This window comes from Bubalus bubalis, chromosome X (assembly GCF_019923935.1).
Source record: "Bubalus bubalis isolate 160015118507 breed Murrah chromosome X, NDDB_SH_1, whole genome shotgun sequence".
NCBI classification, from domain to species: Eukaryota; Metazoa; Chordata; class Mammalia; order Artiodactyla; family Bovidae; genus Bubalus; species Bubalus bubalis.
In genome coordinates, this window is record NC_059181.1 from 85,808,086 (window position 1) to 85,824,859 (window position 16,774).

The 16,774-nt window shown below is 36.0% G+C and overlaps 1 protein-coding gene across 5 annotated transcripts in view; it reads right to left on the bottom strand.

The window, feature by feature from the left end:
• The window catches only part of COL4A5 (collagen type IV alpha 5 chain), a 252,771-nt gene that overhangs the window by 46,976 nt on the left and 189,021 nt on the right, over positions 1-16,774 (bottom strand). For 3 of the 5 annotated variants that reach the window (XM_006072345.4, XM_006072343.4, XM_006072341.4), the window contains exons 30-34: positions 8,497-8,610; positions 4,567-4,575; positions 2,604-2,771; positions 1,668-1,757; positions 1,062-1,211 (exon numbers count right to left, since the gene is read on the bottom strand). In XM_006072345.4, coding sequence (XP_006072407.1) covers positions 1,062-1,211; positions 1,668-1,757; positions 2,604-2,771; positions 4,567-4,575; positions 8,497-8,610 — 531 coding nt within the window. The remainder of the gene's footprint in view (positions 1-1,061; positions 1,212-1,667; positions 1,758-2,603; positions 2,772-4,566; positions 4,576-8,496; positions 8,611-16,774) is intronic. The other 2 variants (XM_006072346.4, XM_006072342.4) reach the window with 1 other exon arrangement.

Here is a 16,774-nt window from a genome sequence, read left to right on the forward strand (position 1 = left end):
ACACACACACACCTGCACACACACTCACACACATACATGGACTGACAATAGTAATGGTTTCAACACAGAAAGAGCCACAAACCTTACCTCAATCTGCAAATAAACATAGTTTAAAAATTCCACGTTGTTTGAAAGGATATTCTATGCAGATTGGATTGTGTTTTATTTATTGATTTGTGCTTATTCATATTTTTCTCCTGGTGGTTCAGCTGGTCAAGAATCCGCCTGTAATGCGGAGGACCTAAGTTCGATCCCTGAGTAGGGAAGATCCCCTGCAGAAGGGAACAGCTACCCACTCCAGTATTCTGGCCTGAAGAATCCCATGGACTATCCATGGGATTGCAAAGAGTCAGACACAACTGAGCGACTTTCACTTCATGTATTTTCCGATGCTTTGTTATGAATATGTTATAGTTTTATAAAAAGAATAAAGGATTTTTATTTTAAAAAATCTGTTATTCTTCATATCTCATTTGCTTCTAATAAAATAACTGTAATAACACAATTGTTCCCTAGACCTACTTTCAGCAACCTTCCCCAGGGGTGAGTTTGACTGTTCTTAGTCCAATATTTGTTTATTCTTCTAGGTTAGAATAACAGTGAACTGTACTTAAAAATCAAGTATGATATGGGTATCAAAAATCTGCAGGACAAAAAAAAAAAAATCTGCAGGACAACAGTGTACCACTCATCCTCATTTGGTTTTTAAGAAAAAGAATTTAAAGGGCCAGGAAATTTTCCAAACACTGAAATCTGTTTTCCAAGTAATTCTGTTTATTTATCCATTTTCTCTTGATCATATTCTATACACTACTTTCTGGAAGGCTTGAAAGTGACTGTTTATTTTAAAGCCTCATAGTTTGTGATAGATAAACTACAAAGAAAATAGTCAAGCAAAAGTTGATCAGTGAAACAGTATAAATCAGTGAAAACTAACTTACATTACCAAAATTTGATATACCTAATTGCCTTAATCCTGGATTATAAGTCACTTTCCATGCTAATAAAAATTAAACTTCATACACACTAGGAGAAAAATTCAAATAAATGCATTCACTCACCTGGTAGGCCAGGGTCCCCTTTCTCTCCTTTTGAGCCCAGCAGATCTGGATCCATAGGCCCAGGAAGGCCTGGAAGGCCAGGCTCTCCTTTACTACCTTTCTCTCCTGCAGGGCCAGGAAGTCCTGGCTGACCCTGCAAACCATCATCACCTAAAACCAACATGTGTGGGGAAGACACAGCAGATCAGGTTCATCCATCCAGGATTAATGCATATAAAGATTATTCACATGTTACACAGTTGGGTAGGCTATTGACCACCCAAAACACTCATGCACCTTATTTATTGTCTACAAATAACTCGAGCTCACTTTTACACTCAAACAACAATCTCTCTCCTGGTGTTCTCTGACAAATACAGAGTGTAAAAAAAAAAATTAAATCCCTGTATGTTGTTATTTTGAGTTAATGCTTATCATATTTCATAGTATTCAACTAAGCATGCCATCAAACTGAAAACAGGAACTACTTAAATGCCATGTCACCTAAAATACAAGTAAAGCATTGCTCATTTTTAAGTAGTCAAATAAAAGTATTCTGCATTGATGTAAAGCAAAATTTTTAATTTTCTTTCTTTCATATATTTGCCCGCAAACCCTGAATATTACCTTTGAGACCAGGAACACCACTCCTGCCAGGAATTCCCAAAGGTCCTGGTGGGCCTGGAGGTCCCATCATACCCATTTCACCTTTGGCACCTTTAAAAATATCAATAGGTACCTTTTTACCTTTCTTTGACCTTGGAAAGATAAAAGATCAGTTTAAAGATGTCAACTAGAAAACTACTGAGTTAGAGGGAAGGTACTATAAGGCTTTCCCCTTTCCAACTATTGTAATCTTAGTGACCATTACTGTCTATATCACTGTGGTAGTTAGTCTCTAAATATGGTCCCCAAATGAACTGCACTTCCCAGTACACACAGCTCTGTGTACCCTTCTCCCCTTGAATTTGGGATGACTCTATGCCTTAACTTTGACTGTGTGTCCCTGTATAACTCCCAAGGCTAGATGATAAGAATTCTTGCAGCTTCCACCTGGGGCTCTTAGAACACTCACTTTCAATTTTGGGGATTCTCTCTTTTGGAAACCAACTGCCCTGGAAAAAGAGCAACTACCCTCATACTAGCAAATGTGAGGTACTTCTGTGGATAATGAGATACCATGTGAAGAGGCCAATGAACACTCAGGTGTCACAGTAGTGCCACGTTAGAAGTAGATCCTTCATCCCAACCACTCCAGCTGGAGCCATGTGGATCAGAGATAAACAACCCTGTCTAAGTCATCCAATAATTCCTGACTCACAAAATCTTGAGCAAAATTAAAAGACTGCTTTAAATCATCAAATTTTGGGGTCATTTGTTACACAGTAATATATAGCTGGAGCTCTCAGAGAGAAAAAGTGCAATGCAAATAGCAAAGTGAGTTTCCCACAATCAGAGACATTTAATACATTTCCTTAAAGGATAGTGTCTATAGAGAAAAGTACAAGAGAATAATACATCAGAGTCATATTAGTTCTAATTTCTGGAATCCAAAAAAGTTACCTGGAAAGCCAGAGGCACCTGCTTTTCCTGGGAGCCCTGGTGATCCTGGGGGTCCCATAGGACCTGGTGCTCCAGGGATCCCTGGGCTGCCTCTCTCACCAGGAGGTCCTGGAACATCAAATCCAGGAGGCCCTGGATCCCCCTTCTCTCCTGGTAGTCCATGCAAGCCTAGTTAATACAAACCAATATTAAAAAGTATTGAAGCAGTTTTAAGAGATGTATCTGGTTATTTTTCTAGCAAACAGGTAATAGAATCCTGTATATAACAAACCTAACAGTGAGTTAGGGATACTTTAGTTATCATGCACAGAAAATAATCTAATAATAAAACTTTAGGATTTTCAAGTATATTTCCCTAAGAATGGACTTCTGAAATTATTTCTCAAAAAAGACCAATCTTTTCTTAATTGCTACAATCATGTACTATTTTTAATAAAATGTAATAAAAAATACCAAAAAACTGAAATAAAAAAAGACATAAAAATACAATCCTATATCGTGGTTATTATAGTCAATTAATATATTAATACAGTTATACAGTCAAATGCTTACTCTCAATTTCTTCTAATTCCAGTGCAGTAACAAACAGTCTGTGCTTTGATACTGATCCACTGCCCACACTTGGATTTCCACTATTCTAAGGTATTATGAATTATTAAGATGTATTTCTATAATCCATAAAAAATTAATTACTAAATAAGTCAGTTATATGGGCTCTCTTGACTTTAGTTTGGCTTTGTTTTAACATGTTGTTTTAATAACACATTACTATTAGTTTTTGTTGTTAACTTTTGTTTCTCAGTAATTCAGCCAGGATTTTATAGAAAAATTATGATATGCAAAAATACACTCCAGAAAACAAGGTACTTAAAAAAGTTTAGTGCAAGTTTAGTGAAAGGAATTACACTACAAATATAGTACAAGTTCCCACACCAACACCTATCAGCTATGTGACTTCTTAAGTCACTTAAAGTTATTGGTCTTCATCTGGTAAATGGGGATGTGCCATAATGGACTGAAAGCTGGGGGTGAAACAGGTGACCATTCCAAGCATTTCTTCAACAATATGACCAGTTTTACTGTTGAAGATTCACAGGCAATTATTGTTATAAGAGAACAAGATGGCTGGTATTTTAAGACCTGTTTGGTGTCATTTTACCAGCATGCCTTTAAACTGATAAAATTCACTTTGAAGATTAGAGATTTCCATTTAGTTGGCACAGTAGTGATGATTCCAATGCTGCCATTTCATAGTAAAAAATACTATTAAAGGGGAGAGATATTTTATATTTATGAAATATGATGAGATACCTGATAATGTACACAATTATAGCTCTACATGGATCACTGTTTATTGTTATATTACAGCCCAAGTAGTTTTTAATAGCTGAGTTTTCAAGGTAACTATTTTGTCCTTTGAAATATTCTCCAAGAGAGCAGTTCTACAAAATAATTAAAAGACTTCAATGTGGATAAATCTTGCTGCTTTCCAAGTTTAAAGCTTGAAGATATGGCTTTTGGAAAAAAAAAACAAACAGATGAATAAGGTAGGAGGATCTAATGTAATAACATGGTGACTATCACTAATAACATTATTGCGTAATTACAATTTGCTAATATAGTAGAACTTAAGGGTTCTCACACACACAAATCAGTAAATATGTAAAGGTGATGGATGTGAGAACTTGATTGCAAAGATTCTTTCACAATGTATACATATATCAAATCATCACATTGTACATTTGAAATATATTACAATTGTCTATGTCTTTTATACCTCAATAAAGCTCAAAAAATAAATCAAAGGAAAAATAAATATCCTATTTACAGCTTCTCAGAACTGTTTTCATGTGCTATCTTTTGCACCTTTTATGATGATGCTATTATATTTGGATGATTTTTTTTCTACTATTTGTCCTAATATAATAAATTTTCAATATTAAAAAAGTGAGAACTACAATACCTGGTAGACCTGAAGTTCAAGAGGCAGGAAGTTACAGTTCAGAGCAAGATGAACCACCCAAGCAGAAGCAAGTTGCAAAAAGATTAATTAGGTTAGGAAACAAAACTAACCATGTAAAGATTAGAACAAAAAAAAGTCTACAAATAGAATGTATTAGATATTGATTCACTACTAACATATTAGTGATGAGTAAAGAAACTTGTTTTAGGCATTTGCTCAGATGCTCATAAACATATACTACAAATATGTTTGCCAATAGAATAAAATATTTACTTCAGAAAAATACTTTTTGATGAAGATCAGCAGTACACTCTTGTTTATTTCTGATCTTTATACTGCTTTGAATGATCATTTCAGAATTTAAGCTCTTAAAGGTTAGTTAGATATAAAATTAAACTTCATTTTGTACCCTAACAGGTTAGGTTGTTGTTTAGTCCCCAAGTCATGTCCGGCTTCTTGCGACCCCATGGACTGCAGTCCACCAGGCTCTTCTGTCCATAGGATTTCCCAGGCAAGAATACTGGAGTGGGTTGCCATTTCCTCCTCCAGGGGAGCTTCCCAACCCAGGGATCAAACCCACATATTGTCAGGCGGGTTTTTTTTACCACTAAGCCACCAGGGAAGCCCTTACAGGTTAGGTACAGAGAACTCAATAATTATTAGTGCATGTCTATGATGAAACAAACTACATGTTCTAGGCTAAGATCTCTTCATTGTTATTAGTAATAACAGTAACATATATTATGCTGTATTTTTCACAGCATAGATCTTTTCCATGACTATTGTCAGGAATTGGCATCCTGGTAAAATCCAGGATGAAGAAAGTCAATATAAATTCAAAAGTTCTGCTGAATCTTATACAATAACAGGAATTATATGGATATATTTATAGAGCCTAAGTGCATTAGAGGTGTATAATGCTCTTAATTTATGGACAGCCAAATGGAACAAGTTAGTGGAAAAAAAAGAAAATTCCAAAAACATGCATTATCTGTGAAAATGTTACACACACACACAGTCCAAGGGTTTTATAGCCAAAAAGTTAGAAAATGACAATGTACTCTCCTTCATCTATGAAAATGACATGAATAATGCCTTGTTTCTTTGATTCACATTAGTGGTGATAAGTTTGAACTCATTTAGCCATGCACGTGTTCCTGAGACTGGACAAGTGTACAACACATTTGACTCAGGTTAGGGTATTACCTGTGAACATGGAATTGAGTATATTTAACTGACCTCTAAAACGATTCACTAAAGCAATTATCTTCCAGCTATTGGCCAGACCAAATAATAAGAACCAACAACTTCCATTTCTCCCTTGCTGCTGCTACTTCTAAGTCGCTTCAGTCGTGTCCAACTCTGTGCGACCCCATAGACGGCAGCCCACCAGGCTCCCCCGTCCCTGGGATTCTCCAGGCAAGAACACTGGAGTGGGTTGCCATTTCCTTCTCCAACGCATAAAAGTGAAAAGTGAAAGTGAAGTCTCTCAGTCGTGTCCATCTCCTAGCGACCCCATGGACTGCAGCCTACCAGGCTCCTCTGTCCATGGGATTTTCCAGGCAAGAGTACAGGAGTGGGGTGCCATTGCCTTCTAGGGCATAAGATGAAAAGCATTCTGCTCCTTGTCCTTTGGCATTTTTACCTATTGCCAAATGAGAAATTGATATTCAACAAATCTTTAACTTAAAAACATGCATTAAACCATACAGTCTGCTTTGGAAAGAAGAGTGACAAATAGTAAAGCTTAATTAAATAATAGCAGAAAATTGGAGTCAAAAGAAAAGCCTGAAAAGGATATATCTCTGGAGAAATGACAAGATAGAATACTTTGCAGTAAGTTTTCTACTACAAAATGAAACACAGCAAGTATATTAAATAAGGTTTTTATTTTAAAAATAGGTAGTTAGAACTTCAGCCATGCAGTATAAGTCAGGTGTATCAAGATATTAGTAGTAGCCTTGCTGATAGTCCTGTTATTGAGATGTACAAACAAAAATTATGGTATTTTTGAAATGCACTAAGACAATATTCTGCTTTGGTGATTCATGTAAAATTTACTTTAAAAATGAGTATATATAGATATTATCAAATATAAAATATAGTCATGCAGTGGTAAAAAAATTGTGATTTGAGAATATTTCTATATTAATAAGAATATATTCAATACATTTTTGTGGCAGTTGCTGTTAACTTCATTTATCTGTTGAACCATATTAGTTCAGATCTTCAATTGTATGGCAAAATATATATTTACAGAAGAAAGAGATGTGATTAAATTCAGTATCATTACTTTTCCCCCTGCCCATCCTATATAGACTTTATAAATATATCTATATATCCATGAATTAGAGAGAACATTAGATGAATGAATTGCCAAATGAGGAATTGATATTCAACAAATCTTTGATGAATAAAATATTGTAGAATATTAGCTAAATTTTAAAAAGCATTAAAACACAAATAAATGTATTTTTATTTTGTTCAGATTGGTATTAATTGCTTTAATAATCTCTTTTTTATTCTTGCTCAGCTGTGATTTAAGAGTTCAAAATGCTTCTGAAACCTTATGTAATTTTGGGAAACGAAAAAACACAACAGAAATCATAAATTCATTTTAGCCATTTTGTGAAATAGCAGGCCAAGACTATAATGACCAAATGTAAAAATTAATTGTTTTTTTCTCAAGATCCCTATGCTATGCTAGACAGAAGGGTTTCTCATTAATGTTGAAGCACCTGCTTTTTAACCAGTTGGTTCAAAGCAACATCGTAAGTTTTCTTTTTTATTTCTAAATCAGTAGTGACATGTTAGGGGCCATTTAAAAAGAGGTACAATGTGCCATAAAACAAATGTTTAAAATAGGGCCTAAGCAAAAATAACCTTTACTTTTCAGGCTTTTTATATTGTTAATCAGTGTTTCTAGATTTTTAGCATAATAAACTAACAAAATACCTATTGGCATTTAAGGTCAGAAACATATTCCATTGCTTAAAAGTCAATGATTGTATATCTGAACGGTGCATTTAAGTCATCCGATGTATTCATGTGAATTAAGGAATGACTAAATGTTCCATATTTGCTTTAATCTCATATATTATTATAGTACTTTGCAATAACAAAATCTTGGCCCACATGTGACCCTTACTATATCTTCCTAGATTAAGATAAAAGTAATTCATATCACCAGATAGTTCAGAATCTGTAAACTCTCACATGAACACAGAGGAATCATATGATTCTCTATGAGGTTACAAGCTGACAAATCTTTTTTGAGTATTCATATTAAAAAAATCTTAAAAACCTTAAAAAACTCATAACCTTAGCATGCTTATGAGTTGTAAAGTAAATGTTGATTTATGGGCAAAAGAAGAGAAAATTCAATTAAACTTACTTATTTAAAAAATTGAGGATGCCTAAAAAATATTTTTAACAGGATTTTTTAAATTTAATTTTATTTTTTAACTTTACAATATTGTAACAATAACCCTATATACGAGACAGCAAAAAAGGATTTTTTTAATCCTGTGCTAAGAAATGTTATGAGGTTTCACAGACAAAGCTCTATTAATGCCATATAGCTACTAATGCCATATAGCTACTCAGGTCTGAAATGATTAGCACCAGAAGTTCCTAAGATTCCAATGGTATGATTAGCTCAACGATTATAAGCCATGGAAACATACTGCAATTGCTAAACTGCACTGTTGTTAATAGATCAATCTTAAATGAACAGAGAGGGGAAATATCAGGTAATATTAGCTCTTCTGCTGTGATCTGTGCTCTTTTGCTTTTACATAATTATATACGTGGACATGTTAACTCTCAGATCTGCTTTCTGTAAGACTATTACATAGGTTACACTTTATTGAGGGGCTAACCAACCTCTATATAAATGTGCTACAAAATGCATATTTACTCCAATCTTACCAGGTTGGCCTATTGGTCCAGGAATTCCTGGTGGCCCTGGTGGTCCCTGAAAACCTGTTCCTGGCAGCCCAGGAGGTCCAATTGGCCCAGGTTGTCCATTTGGTCCAATGTCACCTTTAAGAAATAAATATAGTTTAGATATTAAAAACAACAGCTGAGTCTCTCGTCTTTAGCATTGGGTCACAAAGTTATAATTACAATGATTTTGTAGTATGTTTTAACTTATGTTTGCTAAACATTAACTTTCAGAATCAGTTATGTCATGTCCAAAAATTCCTACTTGAATTTTCTTTTTTTTTTTTTTTTTTTTTATTTATTTTTTTTTTAATTTTATTTTATTTTTAAACTTTACATAACTGTATTAGATTTGCCAAATATCAAAATTGAATTTTCATTGAAAATGCAGTATATGTACAGACAGACAAATGTGGGGAGAATTGACTATGTCTGCCCATCCACACAGAAGACTTATCAAGTTCTTAATAACAGTTTTAAATTTTTTCCACAAATACATTAGGCACATTATGTTTTATTCATTTCCAAATATGACACAGATTTTTTTTTTGCAAATTACACTTTAGTTCCTATTTATTTTGATATTTACAAACACACCATTCTATTTGTCACAATGATATTTTGTATGTTATTTCTGCTACCTGGAACATCCTTCCCTAAAGACTCAGTTCAAATGTCACCTCTTATATTGCTTCCCAAGGCACCTTAGAAGAGGCCCTGAACAAAAGTAATACATGAGGTAAACTGAATGCTACCAAAGTCATCTTTTCATTTTTGTTTAATGATTCCAATGGTCAATATAAGCACATTTTCTCCTTCATATGGTTCTTTCCTGATGGATATTAGCCTTACTAATTTATTATTGGTAAAAGCAGAGACATTACTTTGCCAACAAAGGTTTGTCTAGTCAAGGCTATGGTTTTTCCTGTGGTCATGTATGGATGTGAGAGTTGGACTGTGAAGAAGACTGAGCGCTGAAGAACTGATGCTTTTGAATTGTGGTGTTGGAGAAGACTCTTGAGAGTCCCTTGGACTGCAAGGAGATCCAACCAGTCCATTCTGAAGGAGATCAGCCCTGGGATTTCTTTGGAAGGAATGATGCTAAAGCTGAAACTCCAGTACTTTGGCCACCTCATGCGAAGAGTTGACTCATTGGAAAAGACTCTGATGCTGGGAGGGATTGGGGGCAGGAGGAGAAGGGGACGACAGAGGATGAGATGGCTGGATGGCACCACTGACTCGATGGACATGAGTCTGGGTGAACTCCGGGAGTTGGTGATGGACAGGGAGGCCTGGTGTGCTGTGATTCATGGGGTCACAAAGAGTCGGACATGACTGAGTGATTGATCTGATCTGATGTTGCCTTAAAAATGTTGTATCAATTTCTCTTAAGTTTTAATACCCAATCACTGGTATAAATATATCTAGTGGGTGAACTTTTACTGTGATATGCTTGCTGTGTTTTGACTGTGGTCTATTGGTCCAAAACATTAGTGATACATATTCATAAAGGTTTCTATAGAGATAACCAAGATCATGGTAATGCCTTCTATGATTATTTTTTTTTTACAGTAGCGAACAATCTCTGAGATATTCAAGAACAGAATCAATGCCTTGTGTTTCAAGTGATTAAAGTAGTAGGCATACAATAAGAACATAATAAATGTTTGAGGAATAAAGGAATTACATAGCAGAAAGTCCCCAATTTTTTTTTCTAGCACCTTAGAACGTTACTGAGTTTTAATATTTGAGAATGAATGCTATGTAGGATATGGGGATTCTATACTTCAGTGGTTAGGCAAGTGATTCATAGGGAGCTGATATTTAAACTAGGCTTCAACCTCTTTCTTCCCAACCTCTGTCTCAAGGCTGTTATTATAAACAAAGTATAGCGAGAGAGCAATTTCCATATAGAGATTGTTAGCCATATAGCTTATCATTTGAAATGTTTCTATCTGTAAGTTTTGGGGTCACAGGTCTAAGCCTGGGAAGGTAGGTGATAGGAAACACTACCTGTAACTTTGACTATCACAGTTTATAGCTGGCCAGAACTGTCTACTCAAGGACAGGAAGGTATTTTTATTTTTTAAAATATAAATTTATTTATTTTAATTGGAGGCCAATTACTTTACAATATTGTAGTGGTTTTGCCATACATTGACATGAATCTACCACGGGTGTACATGTGTTCCCCATCCTGAACCCCTCTCCCACCTCCCTCCCCATCCCATCCCTCTGGGTCATCCCAGTGCACCAGCCTCGAGCACCCTGTCTCATGCATCAAACCTGGACTGGCGATTCATTTCACATATGATAATATACATCTTTCAATGCCACTCTCCCAAAACATCCCACCCTCGCCCTCTCCCACAGAGTTGTATACATCTGTGTCTCTTTTGCTGTCTTGCATATAGGGTTATCGTTACCATCTTTCTAGATTCCATGTATATGTGTTAGTATACTATATTGGTGTTTTTCTTTCTGGCTTACTTCACTCTGTATAATAGGCTGCAGTTTCATCCACCTCATTAGAACTGATTCAAGTGTATTCTTTTAATGGCTGACTAATATTCCATTGTGTATATGTACCACTGCTTTCTTATCCATTCGTCTGCTGATGGACATCTAGGTTGCTTCCATGTCCTAGCTATTATAAACAGTGCTACGATGAATATTGGGGTACATGTGTCTCTTTCAATTCTGGTTTCCTTGGTGTGTATGTCCAGCAGTGGGATTGCTAGGTCATATGGCAGTTCTATCTCCAGTTTTTTAAGGAATCTCCACACTGTTCTCCATAGTGGCTGTACTAGTTTGCATTCCCAACAACAGTGTAAGAGGGTTCCCTTTTCTCCACACCCTCTTCAGCATGTATTGCTTCTGGACTTTTGGATAGCAGCCATTCTGACTGGCATGAAATGGTACCTCATTGTGGTTTTGATTTGCATTTCTCTGATAATGAGTGATGTTGAGCATCTTTTCATGTGTTTGTTAGCCATCTGTATGTCTTTTTTGGAGAAATGTCTGTTTAGTTCTTTGGCCCATTTATTGATTGGGTCGTTTATTTTTCTGGAATTGAGCTGCAGGAGTTGCTTGTATATTTTTGAGATTAATTCTTTGTCAGTTGTATCATTTGCTATTATTTTCTCCCATTTTGAAGGCTGTCTTTTCACCTTGCTTATAGTTTCCTTTGTTTGCAAAAACTTTTAAGTTTAACTAGGTCCCATTTGTTTATTTTTGCTTTTATTTCCATGCTCTGGGAGGTGGGTCATAGAGGATCCTGCTGTGATTTATGTCTGAGAGTTTTTTGCCTATGTTTTCCTCTGGGAGTTTTATAGTTAGTTTCTGGTCTTATGTTTAGATCGTTAATCCATTTTGAGTTTATTTTTGTGTACGGCATTAGAAAATGTTCTAGTTTCATTCTTTTACAAGTGGTTGACCAGTTTTCCCAGCACCACTTGTTAAAGAGATTGTCTTTTCTCCATTGTATATTCTTGCCTCCTTTGTCAAAGATAAGGTGTCCATAGGTGCGTGGATTTATCTCTGGGCTTTCTATTTTGTTCCATTGATCTATACTTCTGTCTTTGTTTCAGTACCGTACTGTTTTGATGACTGTAGCTTTGTAGTAGAGCCTGGAGTCAGGCAGGTTGATTCCTCCAGTTCCATTCTTCTTTCTCAAGATTGCTTTGGCTATTCAAGGTTTTTTGTATTTCCTAACAAATTATGAAATTATTTGTTCTACTTCTCTGAAAAATACCATTGGTAGCTTGATAGGGATTGCATTGAATCTATAGATTGCTTTGGGTTATACTCATTTTCACTATACTGAGTCTTCCAATCCATGAACATGGTATATTTCTCCATCTATTAGTGTCCTCTTTGATTTCTTTCACCAGTGTTTTATAGTTTTCTATATATAGGTCTTTTGTTTCTTTAGGTAGATATATTTCTAAGGTTTTACTATTTTCATTGCAATCATGAATGGGCTTGTTTCCTTAATTTCTCTTTCTATTTTCTCTTTATTAGTGTATAGGAATGCAAGGGATTTCTGTGTGTTAATTTTATATCCTGCAACTTTACTATATTCATTGATTAGCTCTAGTAATTTTCTGGTGGAGTCTTTCAGGTTTTCTATGTAGAGGATCATGTCATCTGCAAATAGTGAGAGTTGTACTTCTTCTTTTCCCATCTGGATTCCTTTTATTTATTTTTCTGCTCTGATCACTGAGGCCAAAACTTCCAAAACTATGTTGAATAGTAGTAGTGAGAGTGGGCACCCCTGTCTTGTTCCTGACTTTAGGGGAAATGCTTTCAATTTTTCACCATTAAGGATAATGTTTGCTGTGGGTTTGTCATACTTATATTATGTTGAGGTATGTTCCTTCTATTCCTGCTTTTTGGAGGGTTTTTATCATAAATGGATATTGAATTTTATCAAAGGCTTTCTCTGCATATATTGAGATAATCATACTGCTTTTATCTTTCAATTTGTTAATGTGGTGTATTACATTGATTGATTTGCGGATATTGAAGAATCCTTGCATCCCTGGGATAAAGCCCACTTGGTCATGATGTATGATCTTTTTAGTATGTTTTTGGATTCTGCTTGCTAGAATTTTGTTAAGGATTTTTGCATCTATGTTGATCAGTGATATTGGCCTGTAGTTTTCTTTTTTGTGGCACCTTGTCTGGTTTTGGTATTAGCGTGATGGTGGCCTCATAGAATGAGTTTGGAAGTTTACCGTCCTCTGCAATTTTCTGGAAGGGTTTGAGTAGGATAGGTTTTGGGTCTTCTCTAAATTTTTGGTAGAATTCAGCTGTGGAGCCATCTGGTCCTGGGCTTTTGTTTGCTAGGAGATTTCTGATTAGAGTTTGAATTTCCATGCTTGTGATGGGTCTGTTAAGATTTTCTATTTCTTCCTGGTTCAGTTTTGGAAAGTTGCACTTTTCTAAGAATTTGTCTATTTCTTCCAAGTTGTCCATTTTATTGGCATATAGGTGCTGATAGTAGTCTCTTATGATCCTTTGTATTTCTGTGTTGTCTGTTGTGATCTCTCCATTTTCATTTCTAATTTTATTGATTTGATTCTTCTCCCTTTGTTTTTTGAAGTCTGGCTAATAGTTTATTAATTTTATTTAACTTCTCAAAGAACCAGCTTTTGGCTTTGTTGATTTTTGCTATAGTCTCTTTTGTTTCATTTGCATTTATTTCTGCCCTAATTTTTAAGATTTCTTTCCTTCTACTAACCCTCGGGTTCTTCATTTCTTCCTTTTCTAGTTGCCCTAGGTGTAGAGTTAGGTTATTTATTTGACTTTTTTTTTCTTTTTTCTTGAGGTAAACCTGTATTGCTATGAACCTTCCCCTTAGCACTGCTTTTACAGTGTCCCATAGGTTTTGGGTTGTTGTGTTTTCATTTTCATTTGTTTCTATGCATATTTTGATTTCTTTTTTTATTTATTCTGTGATTTGTTGGTTACTCAGCAGCACGTTGTTCAGCTTCCATATGTTGGAATTTTTAATAATTTTTCTCCTGTAATTGACATCTAATCTTACTGTATTGTGATCAGAAAAGATGCTTGAAATGATTTCAATTTCTTTGAATTTACCAAGGCTAGATTTATGGCCGAGGATGTGATCCATCCTGGAGAAAGTTCCATGTGCACTTGAGAAAAAGGTGAAATTCATTGTTTTGGGGTGAAATGTCCTATAGATATCAATTAGGTCTAACTGGTCTATTGTATCATTTAAAGTTTGTATTTCCTTGTTAATTTTCTGTTTAGTTGATCTATCCATAGGTGTGAGTGGGGTATTAAAGTCTCCCATTAGTCAAGGCTATGGTTTTTCCTGTGGTCATGTATGGATGTGAGAGTTGGACTGTGAAGAAGGCTGAGCGCCGAAGAATTGATGCTTTTGAACTGTGGTGTTGGAGAAGACTCTTGAGAGTCCTTTGGACTGCAAGGAGATCCAACCAGTCCATTCTGAAGGAGATCAGCCCTGGGATTTCTTTGGAAGGAATGATGCTAAAGCTGAAACTCCAGTACTTTGGCCACCTCATGCGAAGAGTTGATTCATTGGAAAAGACTCTGATGCTGGGAGGGATTGGGGGCAGGAGGAGAAGGGGACGACAGAGGATGAGATGGCTGGATGGCATCACTGACTTGATGGACGTGAGTCTGGGTGAACTCTGGGAGTTGGTGATGGACAGGGAGGCCTGGCGTGCTGTGATTCATGGGGTGGCAAAGAGTTGGACATGACTGAGCGACTGATCTGGTCTGATCTCATCTGATTATTGTGTTATTGTTAATTTCCCCTTTCATACTTGTTAGCATTTGTCTTACATATTGTGGTGCTCCTATGTTGGGTGCATATACATTTATAATTGTTATATCTTCTTCTTGGATTGATCCTTTGATCATTATGTAGTATCCTTTTTTGTCTCTTTTCACAGCCTTTATTTTAAAGTCTATTTTATCTGATATGAGTATTGCCACTCCTGCTTTCTTTTGGTCTCTATTTGTGTGGAATATCTTTCTCCAGCCCTTCACTTTCAGTCTGTATGTGTCCCTTGTTTTGAGGTGGGTCTCTTGTAGACAGCATATATAGGGGTTTTGTTTTTGTATCCATTCAGCCAGTCTTTGTCTTTTGATTGGGTCATTCAACACATTTACATTTAAGGTAATTATTGATAAGCATGATCCCTTTGCCATTTACTTTGTTGTTTTGGGTTCAAGTTTATACACCCTTTCTGTGTTTCCTGTCTAGAGAAGATCATTTAGCATTTGTTGAAGAGCTGATTTGGTGGTGCTGAATTCTCTCAGCTTTTGCTTGTCTGTAAAGCTTTTGATTTCTCCTTCATATTTTATTGAGATCCTTGCTGGGTACAGTAATCTGGGTTGTAGGTTTTTCTCTTTCATCACTTTAAGTATGTCCTGCCATTCCCTCCTGGCCTGAAGAGTCTCTATTGAAAGATCAGCTGTTATCCTTATGGGAATCCCCTTGTGTGTTATCTATTGTTTTTCCCTTGCTGCTTTAATATTTGTTCTTTGTGTTTGATCTTTGTTAATTTGATTAATATGTGTCTTGGGGTGTTTCACCTTGGGTTTATCCTGTTCGGGACTCTCTGGGTTTCTTGGACCTGGGTGACTATTTCCTTCCCCATCTTAGGTAAGTTTTTAATTATTATCTCCTCAAGTATTTTCTCATGGTCTTTCTTTTTGTCTTCTTCTTCTGGGACTCCTATGATTCAAATGTTGCAGCATTTAACATCATCCCAGATGTCTTTGAGGTTGTCCTCATTTCTTTTAATTCTTTTTTCCTCTCTGCTTCATTTATTTCTACCATTCTATCTTCTACCTCACTTATCCTATCTTCTGCCTCTGTTATTCTACTGTCGGTTCCCTCCAGAGTGTTTTTTTATCTCATTTATTGCATTATTCATTATATATTGACTCTTTTTTATTTCTTCTAGGACCTTGTTAAACATTTCTTGCATCTTCTCAATCCTCGTCTCCAGGCTATTTATCTGTTACTCCATTTGTTTTCAAGATTTTGAATCATTTTCACCATCATTATTTGGAATTCTTTATCAGGTAGATTCCCTATCTCTTCCTCTTTGGTTTGGTTTGATGGGCATTTATCCTGTTCCTTTACCTACTAGGTATTTCTCTGCCTTTTCATCTTTAGATTGCTGTGTTTGGGGTGGCCTTTCCATATTCTAGCATTTGTGGTTCCTCTTTATTGTGGAGGTTCCTCACTGTGGGTGGGGTTGAACGGGTGGCTTGTCAAGGTTTCCTGGTTAGGGAAGCTTGTGTCGGTGTTCTGGTGGGTAGAGCTGGATTTCTTCTCTCTGGATTGCAATGAAGTGTCCAGTAGTGAGTTCTGAGATGTCAGTGGGTTTGGTGTGACTTTGGGCAGCCTGTATATCGAAGCTCAGGGCTATGTTCCTGTGTTGCTGGAGAATTTGCGTGGTATGTCTTGCTCTGGAACTTGTTGGCCCTTGGGTGGTGCTTGGTTTCAGTGTAGGTATGGAAGTTTTTGATGAGCTCTTATCAATTAATGTTCCCTGGAGTCAGGAGTTCTCTATTGTTCTCAGGATTTGGACTTAGGCCTCCTGCCTCTGGTTTTCAGTCTTATTCTTACAGTAGCCTCAAGACTTCTCCATCTCCTTTCGAAGACAATGGGCTGCCTTTCTGGGTGCCTGATGTCGTCTGCCAGCATTCAAAAGTTGTTTTGTAGAATTTGCTCAGTGTTCAAATGTTCTTTCAA